Source organism: Trachurus trachurus (assembly GCF_905171665.1).
Source record: "Trachurus trachurus genome assembly, chromosome: 5".
NCBI classification, from domain to species: Eukaryota; Metazoa; Chordata; class Actinopteri; order Carangiformes; family Carangidae; genus Trachurus; species Trachurus trachurus.
In genome coordinates, this window is record NC_139896.1 from 26,034,396 (window position 1) to 26,048,970 (window position 14,575).

The window sequence follows — 14,575 nt, forward strand, 5'->3', positions numbered from 1 at the left end:
TCCTCAATGCAACACATCATTTTTCTATTATAGCGGAGGTGTCTTTTTCGTCCACTGCACAGTGACACATTAAAAATCTGACCTGATTTTTAGCTATATTGTTAAGTTTTCTTTTTCTTTCTTTAACCTATTGCCTTAAACCTATTAACAGTTTCAATTTCCCCTTGTTTTGTTCTCCTTCCTCGGTCTTCCTCTGTGGTTTTCTTTAATCAGCTCAAGGTATATCAGTCTATCTCTCACTCCTTCCCGCTGGAATGCAGCGTAGATGAAACAGAGATTACAGAGAACAGTCAATTCCACAGATAACACAGACCATGTCTGACAGTCCCCCGTGCTGTGCCCCATTCCCTTCCCTTCCTCTGTCTGCAGCTCCGCACTGATGCAGAGAAGCGCTCCCTGGTGGAAAGCGGACTGTCTTGGTACAGCGAGGATGGCAAAGCTGTCCACAAGCTCGACAGCTGCAGCTACGACACGGGGAGTCTCAAGACGGAGGCCCCGAGCAAGTGGAGAAAGAAGCCTCCCAGCCTCAGTGAAGATCTAGGGGTTAAAGGTGAACTGAAGAAACCACAAAGTTTGGGTCAGCCAGGGAGTTTCAAGAAGGGCCGTAATCCTCCAGTGGGCGTGACATCCCCCATCACCCATACCTCTCAGAGCATGCTCAGAGTTGCAGGTAAGATCTGATAGCTTATTTTCCCTCCCCATCTATATGTGTCTTTCCATTTGTTTGTCTTTTTCTCTTCTATTCACATTCCTATAAGGATTCGGTGGAGCATTGTTAACAAAAAAGATCACTGCCATCCATTATCTCTTTGTGTGTTTGAATCCAAATGTAAAACAGTGTCTGTTTATGGAGCAGCCAAGGCGGATATCTGCTCGGTGTCAAGATGAATACACACACGTTACCACTCAGCATAAGCCAGGTTTTGATTTGTAGCACAGCACAGAATACTTACAGGAAAAAAAGCACCGTGAAATCCATTTCATTGAGAAAAAAATCTCCCAAAACCATGTTTCTTCTATTATCTCAGAGAAACGCCTGTTACTGTACATGTCTGTAGAGACACTGTGTCTGCCATCTGCAGCAACTAATTTTATTTCTATGTCCTTTAAGCCCCAACAAAACATGTCATGATTAAATAATAGGCTGGGAAATGTTGGTATTGGAGCTCAATTGTAACCTTTCATTTCAACTAAATTTCAGCTTTGAAAATAATTGATTAGAATTACTTTTGATTGTAGGTATTTTGGCTGCAATTTAAAGGAAAAACATTCTTTTAACTGATGCAGAATGACTTAAGGAGTCAGATGTGTTTTATTTGCTTTTATGAATGTACCATAATTATAACTTGACTTGTAGCCTTAGGTTAAAAAACAGAAGAAAAAAAAAAGTCTTTTAGCCTTTTACCCTTATCTTTTGACAAACCCTTCATCTTCACATAGTTGCATCACTTTAATGCTCCATTCAGATAAGAGTTTGATTTTATCATATCAGGATTTCTTAGTATGGTTATGGGTATGGTTAAAAAAAAAGTTTAATTTTGCACAAAGACCTTTAAAGGTAGTCTACTGGTGAGTCCCACTTGATGTCATGAGTACATAAACTCTAAGTAAACACAGATGTTCCTTGCTTATATCGCCTCCCAGCTGTAAAGGCTTGGATGATATGTATATTTTTCCTTTATGTGATGCTTTCAAGTTCAAGAGAAATGATGAGGTTTTTGCCCCTCAACACTTAACAGACCTCCTTCATGTTCCCCACCCCTCACCCCTCTGCTGACCTGGGTCTCCTCTCCACGAGCAGGCACACCTTTGGGAACAGGGCCTTCAGTGTGGCAGCTCCCACTCTGTGAAACTCGCTCCCTCTGGCAATTTGTCAAGAACAGACTCAGGACTCTTTCAAATCAATGCTGAAAAGGCGCTTGTTCTTGCAGGCTTTTGCCCGCTAATTTGTTTGTCCGTGTTTGCTATTGATTTTGTTGTTGTAAAGCGACCTTGGGTCTCATCATGCTATGTAAATTAAAGTCATTGTTATTGTATACAGAGATTAAATGGGTTCACCGACTCATCAGCTCATCCAGTCGGTCCATTCCTCATTTTTCCCCCATGCTGAGGGGTGACTACATGCCAAACCAAGCAGCCAGTGCTTTCTTGCTGCTCCTTCTCATCACACAAATGCTCTTGGTTGTGAACACAACTGTCATAATGTTGTTATTCATCTATATATATATTGTTGTTCTTTCTTTCTTTATGCAGCACCTAAAAGTGAGAAGCCACTGGACAAATCCAAGATTTCCATCAAGACTGCTGGTCTACAACGGTCTCGTTCTGACGCTGGCAGGGATCATCACGGAGAGCACCGAAAGCCCCCGTCAGGTTTAGTGAAACCCACCGCCGGAGCCTCCTTCGGTTACAAGAAGCCCACAGCCACTGGTACCGCCACTGTTATGACAGCAGGGGGCGCCACCATCTCCAGTGGTTCTGCCACTGTGGGGAAAACCCCCAAGTCATCTGGCATCCCTGTGAAGCCTGTGGGCGGAGGACCACCCTCGGGTCGGAAGAACAGTTTTGATGCCAGCAGCGAGCAGAGCTTCTTGGGGCCAAACGCCCGAAACAGCATTCAGTACCGCAGCCTGCCTCGACCAGCCAAATCAAGCACGCTCAGCGTGATCGGTCGCCCCGCAGCTCGGCCCATCAGCAGCACCATTGACCCCGGTCTGTTGAGTTTGAAACCTGTGCCCATGGCCTCCACGGGCCCCAGGGTTAAAGAGCCCAGTAGCTGCAGTAGTAAAATGTCTTCTCGAACCAGCAGCGGCCCAGTGAATCAAACAGACAGGGAGAAGGAGAAGGAGAGAGCCAAGGCCAAGGCTGTGGGCGTTGACATAGACTGTTGCTCCCTGAAAGGAGAGGACAATCAGTCTGAGTCGACAGGAGAGTCCACTGTGAAACTTCATGGCCTCAGACGGACCAGCAGCAGCAAATACCCTGAACTGTCATCACCCACCACACCAAGGTTTCTCATTAAAACACTACTTCAAAGAGTCATTTCACCTAAATCACAAAAAAAAGCTGTGGTGTCAGATTTATTGTATATTCCCTTGATTTCTGCTGCCATGCTAGTTAAATGGTTTGGAATGAAATTGCAGTTGTGGTGCCCACAGAATTGAAAAATGTCATCTAAAAAATTCAACAGCTATATCTCTTCTCTGAAACAGTGTCCCAGTTACTTTACTTTCATTAGTTTCTCCTCGAAAACAACTTTCTACCAGAGAAATAGTCCCGAGTAATGAGAACGTTGTTTGTTTGGATTTATGTTGCTCTTGAATTTTGGAGGCAGACATCTCAGAGACTTCTTAGAGACAGCTGTTTCAAAACTTTGTCAATTATGGCCACAACTTTTCTGTCTGGGTATATACAGCAGTAGAAGATTTATTTTCTCGAAGTTTGGATGAAAGACAGGATATGAGTGGCACATATCACACACATCCACATCCAGTGTCATTAATCAGAACATCAACAATCATCACTAGTTGGTTGACCTAGTTTCTTCTGTCCAATTCCTAGGATGCTGAACACCAAGTCTCTGGGTCGTCCGCCCAGCCTGGCTCACCTAGACAAGGTCAACTCTAACAGTCTTGACTCCTGCGTGACCATCCAGGACCTTCCACCCAAGGTCCCGCCATACTCCAAGCTTCAGGACTTGGCTGGTTCCCACACAGCACGCCTCACCCCCAGCCCGGCGCCCATTCTCCACATCGATTCCCCGAGCTCCTACGGCAGTGAAAGCCTGAGTCTGAGCGCATCACCGCTGCTCTATCCCAAACTGACTGGTATGCACCGCAGCATGGAGTCCCTGCCCCTCCAGATGAGCGTACCCTCCAGCACAAGGTTTCTCACAACCGAGACGCGTGACAAGGAGGAGAGGGGTACGGGAACCTGGGGCGGTGGGAGCAGAACGTCCCTCAACCTCACAGATAGGCAAGTCTCAGAAATACATAATGTCCATGTTGCCGATTTTTTTGTCTTATTTGTTTTTCCTCTCAGTGATTCTGTCATGTTTCCTTGTCATTAATGTACTACATCGTTGTTGAGAATTACAAAATTATAGTTTTGCTTTGTGGGCAAGATCACAGATCAGCACACCATCTTAATTTAGAAGGAAATAAATAATAAAGCCACTCTTGTTGTGGTTGTTTCATCTCATTAGTCATAATTATGTGATATTTTGTAACAACTCTAATTTGGGTAGGCATCAAAGGGCAATCAACGGACAATTTACCCATGTTGTAAAAACAACACAAAGACCCTGAACCACTGGAAACAGAAATTTGTTTCCTATCGTTCATTGATTGTACATTTTCTTGCACAATGTAGTCATTTCTAAAATATAACAAGGAATCCACAGTGCCCAGGAACTTTTAATCCCCTAAATCCATCATGGGGCAGAAATGAAAAATGACATTGGATCAAGGGTTTAAACAGAAACACTTTTCTGTCTTCTCATAAACAAAACCAGTAATAACAGTAGAACCAACTGCATGTATCTTAGCAGTGAACAGCGTATGAAATGTAATGTCAAGTTGAGCAAGTGCTTCAACACTGCGCTATAAGTTTTCTTGGCAGCTGCCTCTCCTGCACATGGGGAGCCTGAGCTGTCATGTAGAAGATGTAGTGTTGGAACCCGGTGGAAAATGTTCTATTTGTCAAAGTGGAGATGACCTGAAGTATTTCCTGCCAAAGGAAATGTACTCTGAGGCAATCCCACGCTATGTGTATGAAAGCGACCAGTGTGCCATATGGGCTGCATGTACAAAAAGGACTGGAATCTAAAGCCTTTAGATGTCTACGACAGTTATGGACGTCTTATGTCAAGACGTAATGACAGTGATTTCATAGAAACCTGAGAAACATGCCGTATTTATTAAAGTTCTTAACACTGACTGCTTGTTCTCTGTTAATAATGTTCTTATTTTGTTCTTCACAGCTTGCAAGCAGACAGAAATACTTTGCCGAAGAAAGGCTTAGAGTACGTCAAAACAATTATCATCCCAAGTATCTATTCAAAAATTTCACACTGATGTATCGTCTTTGTTTGAAGTTAAAGTGACCTCTCTTCTCTTCAGACGCTATAGCTCGAGTCTGTCAGAGAGTGAAGGAAGCAAACCGGGAAGGCGTCACTCCCACACCATAGTCAGCATGACGGAGAGCGACAGCCCCCCTCAGCTGCCTTCTCCCACCCGCCCGCTCCACCCCTCCTCTGGCAAGGCTCCTCTCACCAACGTGGGTGAGTCTGCCTGTTCTGTTTGGCTGCCAAGTTCTAAAAACACTCTCTGTTTGAGCTCTGAATTAATGAGTCTTGAGTTGTTTGATAAGCCGTCCATCTTATCGTAGATTATTACTGTGGACAGCGAGACCGAGTTGAGTCAGAGGGAAGAGTCCAACTAAGTTTTTACAGTTAAAAAATGTTGACACAACTTGTCAATAAAGCAGTGTGTCATATCGAAGTGGAGTTGAGTGGGGGACATATATTGTAGTTTATTATCAAACAGAACTGGGAAGTGACATGTGAACATGATTATCCTATATCTGCACACATATGGGCTTGAGCTGAAGTCTGAAATATGCAGGAGATGGAGGCAATAGGGGGTCATGTCAGACTATATTTATCTCTTTGACTGTTGTGGAACCATAGTGTTGCCTTTCACTGAGTCATCAGAATAGGGGTGCTATACCTAGGTGTAGGCGTACTCTGTGTGTGTGTGTGTGTGCATGCTACACTGCCACTCACTAAATTATTAAACGTCTCTCTTTTGTCATAGTTGCCCCAATTTCCAGTGTTTCCCCGAGGATATCACGCTCTAACAGCATCGGGCCCCCGAGTGACTCAGCCTGCGATCTGTATGGCACCTCCCCCCTGGGCAGCAGCATGTCCCTGGCTGACAGGCCAAAAAGCATGATGCGGTCGGGGTCTTTCCGTGAACCCGGGGACGATGGTGAGCCTACTCAACTGGCCTCTCCCCAGGGGAGTCTCCCAACATGGCAAACGTGGCTTCAGTTGATACAAACCAGTGCGCTCACTCTGAAGCAAAATGTCTGAATGTTTTTTTTGTGTTTTCATGAACAATGGCAGTAGAGTGGAGCCTCTGTCCCTCCATTATGGATTAATAGGGAGTTATTCAAGGATTTAAAAGCACCATATGTAATCCAGATGTAAACATAAGAAGAAACCTCTCACCAATAATCTAAACCTCCTTAGACTGTGCACTGTCAGATAAGTGGGAGGCCTTTTACTACACATTCTAAACACATACAGTCATAACATAACGTCCAAGTGCTGAATGTATTTTGAAACTATTGCAAACGTTTGTTTACACCAGTGATCTTAAATATTGACTGTGGTTGTGCCTGTTGATAGAGATATACTGTGCAACAATGTAGGCATTTATTTGTGACAGAAGAAAGCAGGAACTGTAAGCAGATTTAAATGAATGATATTCCTCAATTCTTTAAGATATTGATGTCCACTTTGTCTTTCTTGCAGTGCATGGCTCTGTACTGTCTTTGGCATCCAATGCTTCATCCAACTATTCCTCGGTGAGAAGATACAACCATTTATGTTCAATTGATATTGATATTTTTATTTGTTGCTTTTGCTGGAGATTAGTGCTTTTGTCTCCAGTTTTAATACACTGTTGTTAAAAGTCAAGTCAATACAGGCAAATTGTATCAAATAATTGTTAGACTTCTATGATCAAATGAAACAATCTTTACATCTCTACAGTTGGTTTCCATACAGTTTAATATTTAGTAGCAATTTGAAGGTTGTAATTCTGTCATCATCAAACTCTTAAAACGTGGTATGTATGTTTTACTTGCTTTCACCATGCCTTCGTTAGAATGAGGAGAGGATACAAGGGGAGGTAAGGCCAACGTGCCGTCAACTGTTCAGCTCGCATCATCCTTTTTGTCTGTGTCATCTGTCAGTCATTTCCTGTTGAAACAGGTCCATCCATCAGATGTTCTTATCAGTGTCTCATAAGTCTGTGATCTCAGAAGCTCATAACTCAGTTCATTCTGTTTTATCTCTAGTATTCTTTTTTCTTTGAGCACCACCTGCTAACATTAATGAAAACTTTTTTAGATCTCATAAAATGCTCAGTGCATGAGAAGAATGGTGAAAATCCACTGTCATCCCACTGCTATAACATCTCTTATTGGTTTGCTATGTATTTGAACTTGTTTGTGAATAATAATATGTGCTGTTGAGCAGCAACGCCTTTAATATTTTGTTGTTTGCACATTTGTTTTTGTGTTTTTTTCATCCGTGAAACACAAAACACACCCAACCAAAACCCGCCTTTTTGTCTGTGGTGCTGTTTATTACGATGTCCCACGATGCTCAGACTTACTTTGCAATTTGTTCACAGCAAATCCGCAAGTTGAGGCGTGAGCTGGAATCCTCCCAGGAAAAGGTTGCCAACTTGACCATGCAGCTTTCTGCTAATGTATGTATATCTTTTCTTCTGGTTACAAAAACTAATTTCTTAACGACTTGGATGCGCAACAGATCTTTTGTCACAGTGCTATTGATCAAAAATGTAAATAAAATCCTTTCGAGTGGGCGTTTAAGTGCCTCTGGTGTCTACCACCCTGCATTTTTATGAGGGTGAGATGTTGGGGAAATGGTGTAAAACCTTGTTCACCCACCAAATTGAAGATCACATGAGTTGATTTTAGATACTGCTTGTACTTGCTATTGATAACGCTTGTTTTGCCCAATATACCGAGAGTAAAGTGCAGCCCATCACATAATATTAACCATACCCAGCATTTACAACAAACATGCCATGCTTCCAGTTCTTGTTCTTTTGTAAATTCTTCCAGCCGTGTTATCTTGGTGGACCCCCAATTAACCTTAACCTTCAGCACTCATATCTTTTCCTAGCAAATTTCCCATCCCTGCCTTTTCCAACTTTCCCCACTGTGCCTCACATCTTTACTCACTGGCTTTGCTAAACTATCAACTAACCTGAATGTTTTTGAACATGAAGTGACTGTTTGACTGTGTGTCTTTATGAGAAGTTGTTATCACACCCCTAACACTCCTGTCCCTCTCTCTTACACTCGTGGATGTGTTGACTGCTGGACTCGCTGCTGCCCCCTGCTTGCCTCCCGCTGACCCGCACCTCTGGATGCTGGGTGTAGCAGCTAGGCCAGGTTTGTTGGACTGTTGCTACCAGAGCGCTCTCTGTCGCTTCCTCATGATTCTGACTGGAACGTCAAGCTGGCAACTTGCTGTCACACATCTCTGTTGGGCTCAGGGTGTGGCACCGTCAACCCTCACTGCCTACACTGAAGCATGTTGACTAGAGCTCACTTAATCCACTGACCAGGTCTTACATATTACATTTGTTTTCTTTTACAAATCAACTAATTGTTTCAGTCTAACAATGGGTATTCATGTTTGTTTGTTTGTTTTAATTTAAATTCAATTCAATTTCATTTGGGTGGGACAGTGCAAGTTCATGAACAAGACATACAGAATTGTAAACGAGCCAGATTTTAGCCACAGGCTAATTTCCATCTGTTGTCCCATTTACAGATGTTCCCTGTTTTAGATACATAGTAACTTTTAGGATTTGAGTGTATGAGAGAAATGCAATCATAATACAAACAAACTCTAAGATAAGGACTTACTGGTGATGTAACACACTTTAAATTAGTAAAAAAAAAAAAAAAGGATTCAGCAACACCATGCACCAGAGAATCAGAGTGGTGATTAGCAATTTCTATTCTATATTTAAATAAACATGATTTAAAAAAAAAAGAAAGCTAAGTCAACATAAAGGAATGAAAAAGAAGAGAATGACAGGCTGGTTGAATTAATCAAAAAAATGGGAGAAAACACAATCACACAATGGACTGTAAGACACAAGTCATTTTCCTGAATTATCGACCCAAAAGAAAACTGCAAATAAAGCCTCACAAAGACGGCTAAACATAATTTCTTGACGAAATCCATGTGGTAGTGTCAGCCAGCACACCGTCATCAGCAGGAACAGTCTAAGACTAAAGGTCAAACATGCTACAGTACAAGAGGTTGAGGAGGTTTGTCGGCCAGTGCCACACCGCTGCCCTCCTTCATCACCATTACCCTAACGTCCTCTTTCATCTCTGACATCATCCACAGCTGTCCACCACCCCATCCCCTCCCTCTTTTCCCAGCAGACGGAGAAAGCCATTTGCTTGATGTGCTGTGAGCGTGTGAGACTGCAGACCGATTTGATTCAGCTGGTGACTCATACCTGTCTGCTGTCCCTCTCCCCCCCCCCCCCCCCCAACCCCGACCCCGCCCCCTACTGTCTCTGTCTTTCTCTCTCTGCCTCCTTCTACCACCACGTCTTTTTCTTAAAGGCAAATCTGGTAGCAGCATTCGAGCAGAGCCTGGCGCTGATGACGGCCCGCCTGCAGACCCTGTCTGTCTCCTCGGAGCAAAAGGTATCATGGTGATATATGACGCTAATGAATGATATACCACCTGTGACAGTTTCCTTTTACATAGGGAAAAACTAAAGAAAAAGTTCGTAACACTTGAAGACATATTCACAAAAAACATGATGACAATTAACTGTTACAGTAGACTGATAAATATTCAACAGCTTTAGTATCTATTAGATCTTGTCAGTGAAAGGCAAGTTACCAGGTGACATTGCTGCTCTGGTAATGAGATGTGGGTTAAAGGTCCGCATGATGGGATTCCTATGTTGTCATCAGCCACTCAACGCAACCTGTCATCCTCGTTGAAAGCAGATAGACATTCCACAAACCTCGAATCTGAAGAATCTTGGTTCAGTTACCAGCCCCGAGAGCTAACATGAATGCATGTTTGTGTTTCACCTCTTCAGGACTCCGAGCTCACTGAGCTGAAGGATACCATCGAGATTCTGCAGGCCAAAAATACAGAGGCCCAGGAAATCATTCAGGGGGCTCTCAGCAATCCAGACGACATCACACCTAAAGGTACGTGGAGCCCTAGGGAATACGAGTACGGTGGGGATTGTTGAACAAAGCAAACATATGCAGTGACTAAAGGCAGGAATTAAAAAAACGTCCCCCCTCCTGATCTGCTCTTTCCTCTCCTGGTTGGCAGAGCTGCAGATCAACCGGCAGAACTCCTCAGAAAGCATCTCCAGCCTCACCAGCACCACAAGCCACTCAAGTATGGGGAGTCTCAAAGAGCAGGAGGCCAAGAAGAAGAAGAAGAAGAGCTGGGTGAGGACTCACAGGCAGAAGCAGACTGACTACTGTATCTCTGTATCACAGAGCTGATAAAGGACTTTTTTTTGTGCAGTGGTTTGTGAATCAGATTTCTTTCCTCAGATCATTAGAAAAAATGACAGATGAACGATACATTCTGCTAATTAGGTTAAATGTTTCATTAACACCAATAATCAAACAAATTACACACCAGACATTCAGTAAGTATGAAAAATTGAAACATGAATTGATACAAGTAAATAAATGTAAAATAATACATAAATAAAAGGATACGTTTGTACAGTATTGGCTTAGCATGTAGGTGTGCTTGTGAGCTAAATATCACTTTTTGTTATGTTAAGTTGTTTTTTTATCTGAAAAAGTCGACTGCTGTCCCAGTTTGTGCTCCTGCATGTGTACATGCATGAATCTCTCTTCCTATCTTGTTCCACATCTGTTATTAAGTATGACTCTGGTCTCTCCCTCATGCTGCCCTGCTTTTTATTTTAGGTCTTTGAGGTGAGTGACGTTGCTACAGTAAATAAACCCCCTCCCCCTTTCTCCAGCCTGCATGCACTTTATGAGTCATACTTGTGAAACGTTTGGAAACTCTCTGTCATCTGTGTCTTTTTTAACTTGATCCACCAAATTGGTTCATACCATGCTCTGCTCATATTATGCAAAATTGAATTATGGAATCATGGTTTTATGTATTGATATAATCTGCAAGCCATTTCACTGCAGACATCAAATAGTTCAATGAAATGGCTCTAAACTGAGACACTTTTTACAGACTGTATTTGGTAGCTGTTGTCATCTGATTCACACACCTCATGTACTGTATGTATGCTCTCTGTGAACATTGTTGACTGACACTGACATGAGTAGTTAGGGCTGTACATTCACTTCTACTGCTTGTCACAAAAAACGACTTTGTGACGACATGAATGAGGAATATAGAGAAGACAAGAGAAGGTTTGTTTCAGAAAGTTAATGGGAAAAAAATGTTGATGAAAACTTCTGTTGTAGATTAAGTTTACAAATATGTCCCTTGTGTCTGTGTTGCAATTTTCTTCCCTGAACAGCTACGCAGTTCCTTCAACAAGGCTTTCAGTAAGAAGGGCAAGTCAGGACCATATGCTGACATCGAGGAGATTTCCACCCCAGAATCCTCTGCACCTTCATCCCCCAAGGTCCGCCATGACGGTGACAATCCTTCATCAACGATGAAATCCTCCACATCTGCATCATCATCCGGGTAAACCACTGCCTGCCTACATTGATCTTTTGAACTGACACGATAGTGAATTCCCACAGGAAATATTTGAAATTTCACTGGATTCTAAAATTTCTGTAAACGTTGTTACTACTTCTTTGTTAATTTTGTGGACCGACATCAAGGAAGAAAATAATTTTTGGTGGTCAGTCTGCTGAGTGTTGCTTCTTTCAGTTCTCACATGTAGTCTTATGTATGTGATCTGAATGTCTCCAGACTCTGTGAAGGAGGTGAAGCAGGTGACGGGGGCGACGAGAAGGTTGTGACGGAGCTGCGCTCAGAGTTGTGGGAGAAGGAGCGGAAGCTGACAGACATCCGCCTGGAAGCTCTAAGCTCCGCCCATCAGCTGGAGCAGCTGCAGGAGGCCATGAACAACATGCAGGTAGGGGAGAGTTGGGTAAGATGAGCCACTTTGTTGCTAACTAATATATCTGCATATACTGTATGTCATTATGTTGTGCATGCCTACAAACAAACAGAACGAGTGTAAACATAACTGTTTTGACAATATAGCATGTTCATATGGGGTAAATTGAGCATAGGAGCAGGGGAAGTTGAGCCACCTCCCTCCTTCCCTTCCATCCATCTCACACCTCCCCTTTTACTCGATATTCCACCTGTCCAGGTTGCAGGTGAACACAAACTGCTGGGACCTCTTCGCTGAGCCGCCAACTCAGTGTGGTTTGGGGAGTTTTGTGATTACATGGCATCTTGGGAAGAATCCCTCATCTTTCTCTTTGAAAGTAAAGCTTGGTTCCCCATGAACAGCTTTGCCTGTTTTCAGGAACGTACCTATAGTACTGTAATCATAAACATCCAGAATCTTGATTTAATAATTAGGACCTATACAGACAAAATACACTCGGGCAGGTGGTTCAACTTACCCCGGAGCTACCATATTGACTTTACTACTCCCCACAGCTAAAATTGTGCACTTCCATGCTAGGTTTACTACCTCATGTTGTACAGTAGCTCATACATACTACAACTCATGTATAAAACAAATTTATAATTATCTCTTTTGGTGTAAACACAGTTGCCATGAAACTTATGACTGACTAAATTCACTTTTGAGAGTGAAAAATGTTTTTTTTTGGACATAAACGTTTAACCACTTCACTCATGTGGTTCTTACTTTCACAGACTCCATGAAATGAGTCCTTCCTCCTAAATATTTTGTCACATGCTCAATTTTTCTTATGGTTTCCTAGCAACAAGGGGTGGCTCAACTCCCCCCTATGCTCAACCCACCCCACTCTCCCCTACATGTGACATCTTGCTTTTCATTTAAGTTTACAGATTTTCTCATGCTGGTGATAAAGATGCCAAAATTTGATTCATGTTTTTGTTTAGTTTTTTCCTTTTTCCTAAAAATGCAACTTTAATTCATATTTTCTGACTTTGATGTATGAGCAGCCGTTGTTCTTATAACGTTACACGCCAAGGTTCATCTAGTAATTTATGAGTAGCATAAAAGTATAAAAGTTAGTTACGTGGTTTGTCATTTTTATGATACTTTGAGTGTGAAACTCAAATATTACCTTCAGTGCTATAATTTCATTCCGTTGACAGAACACTATTACCACTCCGACACTGTGATTTATGAACAGTGCAGTAACTCTCTGTGATGTTGTGTGTAGAGGACAGTGGAGAACCTGAAGACTGAGAACGACCAGCTGAAGACAGGCGGTCTGTCCCCATGTCCATCTCCTGGACCCTCAAGCTCTGTCTCACAGTCCTCAGGTCTCACGGCGCTGGGAAGCTCATCACCTCGACAGTCGGTGGCAATGCCAATGCCCAAAAGCTACAGCAGGGGGATGAGCGAGGGGAGCAGCTCAGGTACAGTACAGTTCCCTGAAAATACACAGTTTCAATGTTTTTTTGTTTTTTTTACCAATGTCATAAACATGATGACACAGCACTTAAAATACAGGACAAGTTGTTGTTGTTGTTGCTCACTTCCTCGCCCTTTGTCACACATGCTGTAGGGATTCTATCTTCCTTTCTTATTTCTTAAATACTGTGTTTTTCTTTACATAGATGTCCACTCTGCAGATTCCCTAAGTCTTTCCTCTCAGAGGGACGATCACCGTGTCAGGGTGTTGATTTGTGTCGCAGACTTACGCGTCTTCAAAGAGGTAAGTGTGTTGTCTTCAGAATAGTTACTTCAGATTGTTACAGAGCAATTAGTAATATCATTATATAACCCTTTTGTTGCTGTGTGTATCAACAGGAGGTGAAACAGCAGGATTTCTTTGTGGGCACAGTCAGGGTGAATGGCCGGATGGACTGGACTATGCTGGACTCAGCAGTCAGCCAGGCTTTCAAGGTGAGATGACTTCGTCTGACAGCTTGATTCAGTGCGGCCTGTCCAAGAACTGAATGTACAGTTGGTATCAAGCATGTTGACGTTTTGTGATTCAGCTGTCACATTAAATTTAGCGCATTGTTAACTTCTGAGGGTCTAGACTACTGCACAGTGGGGAGAGGTGAGATACAAGAATAATGGACAGTTTTATTACAATAGACAAACGCAGTCAAATAAACGTTTAAAAATACAGAAACTGTCTTATTTAACAAGGCTGCTCAGGTCTTTCTAAAGAGGAATCATTGGTTTATTCATAGTGTTATCACACCAAATAAAAACACCCCTGAGATGTAACATCTATTTGTGTCGTTTTGTGCGTAAGCATTCATTCTTGTAAATTATCCCTGTCCTCAATCACAAATTCTTTTCCTTCCAGGTGTACATAGCCAAAGTGGATCCCACCTCCAGTCTGGGTTTGTCTACTGACTCCATTTACAGTTACAGTATGGGCCACATAAAGAGAGTGCTGGGGGGAGAGGCTCCTGAGACCCAGCCCTCTCGCTGCATGTCCCGAGGCCCCAGCAGCATCACTGTGTCTCTGAAAGGTTGGTGAAGACAAGCGACTGAAGCTCTACTTCAAGAGAAAATCCATTTTATGAGCTTGCTGTATTGAACCTAATCTGATTATATTGGTTACTTTTGATACTCAGTAAGAATCTGAGAAACCCTATTTAGGC

General features: G+C 42.7%; 1 protein-coding gene across 1 annotated transcript in view; it reads left to right on the top strand.

Moving 5' to 3' along the window:
* nav1b (neuron navigator 1b) overlaps positions 1 to 14,575 on the top strand; it is a 96,903-nt gene that overhangs the window by 75,462 nt on the left and 6,866 nt on the right. Inside the window, exons 8-26 of the mRNA XM_083971362.1 lie at positions 370 to 670; positions 2,254 to 3,010; positions 3,562 to 3,975; positions 4,982 to 5,023; positions 5,121 to 5,281; positions 5,817 to 5,990; positions 6,539 to 6,591; positions 6,894 to 6,917; positions 7,425 to 7,502; positions 9,412 to 9,495; positions 9,903 to 10,017; positions 10,148 to 10,269; positions 10,765 to 10,773; positions 11,340 to 11,512; positions 11,747 to 11,912; positions 13,171 to 13,369; positions 13,571 to 13,668; positions 13,764 to 13,859; positions 14,275 to 14,443. Of these exons, the coding sequence (XP_083827488.1) occupies positions 370 to 670; positions 2,254 to 3,010; positions 3,562 to 3,975; positions 4,982 to 5,023; positions 5,121 to 5,281; positions 5,817 to 5,990; positions 6,539 to 6,591; positions 6,894 to 6,917; positions 7,425 to 7,502; positions 9,412 to 9,495; positions 9,903 to 10,017; positions 10,148 to 10,269; positions 10,765 to 10,773; positions 11,340 to 11,512; positions 11,747 to 11,912; positions 13,171 to 13,369; positions 13,571 to 13,668; positions 13,764 to 13,859; positions 14,275 to 14,443 (3,235 nt within the window). The remainder of the gene's footprint in view (positions 1 to 369; positions 671 to 2,253; positions 3,011 to 3,561; positions 3,976 to 4,981; positions 5,024 to 5,120; positions 5,282 to 5,816; positions 5,991 to 6,538; positions 6,592 to 6,893; positions 6,918 to 7,424; positions 7,503 to 9,411; positions 9,496 to 9,902; positions 10,018 to 10,147; positions 10,270 to 10,764; positions 10,774 to 11,339; positions 11,513 to 11,746; positions 11,913 to 13,170; positions 13,370 to 13,570; positions 13,669 to 13,763; positions 13,860 to 14,274; positions 14,444 to 14,575) is intronic.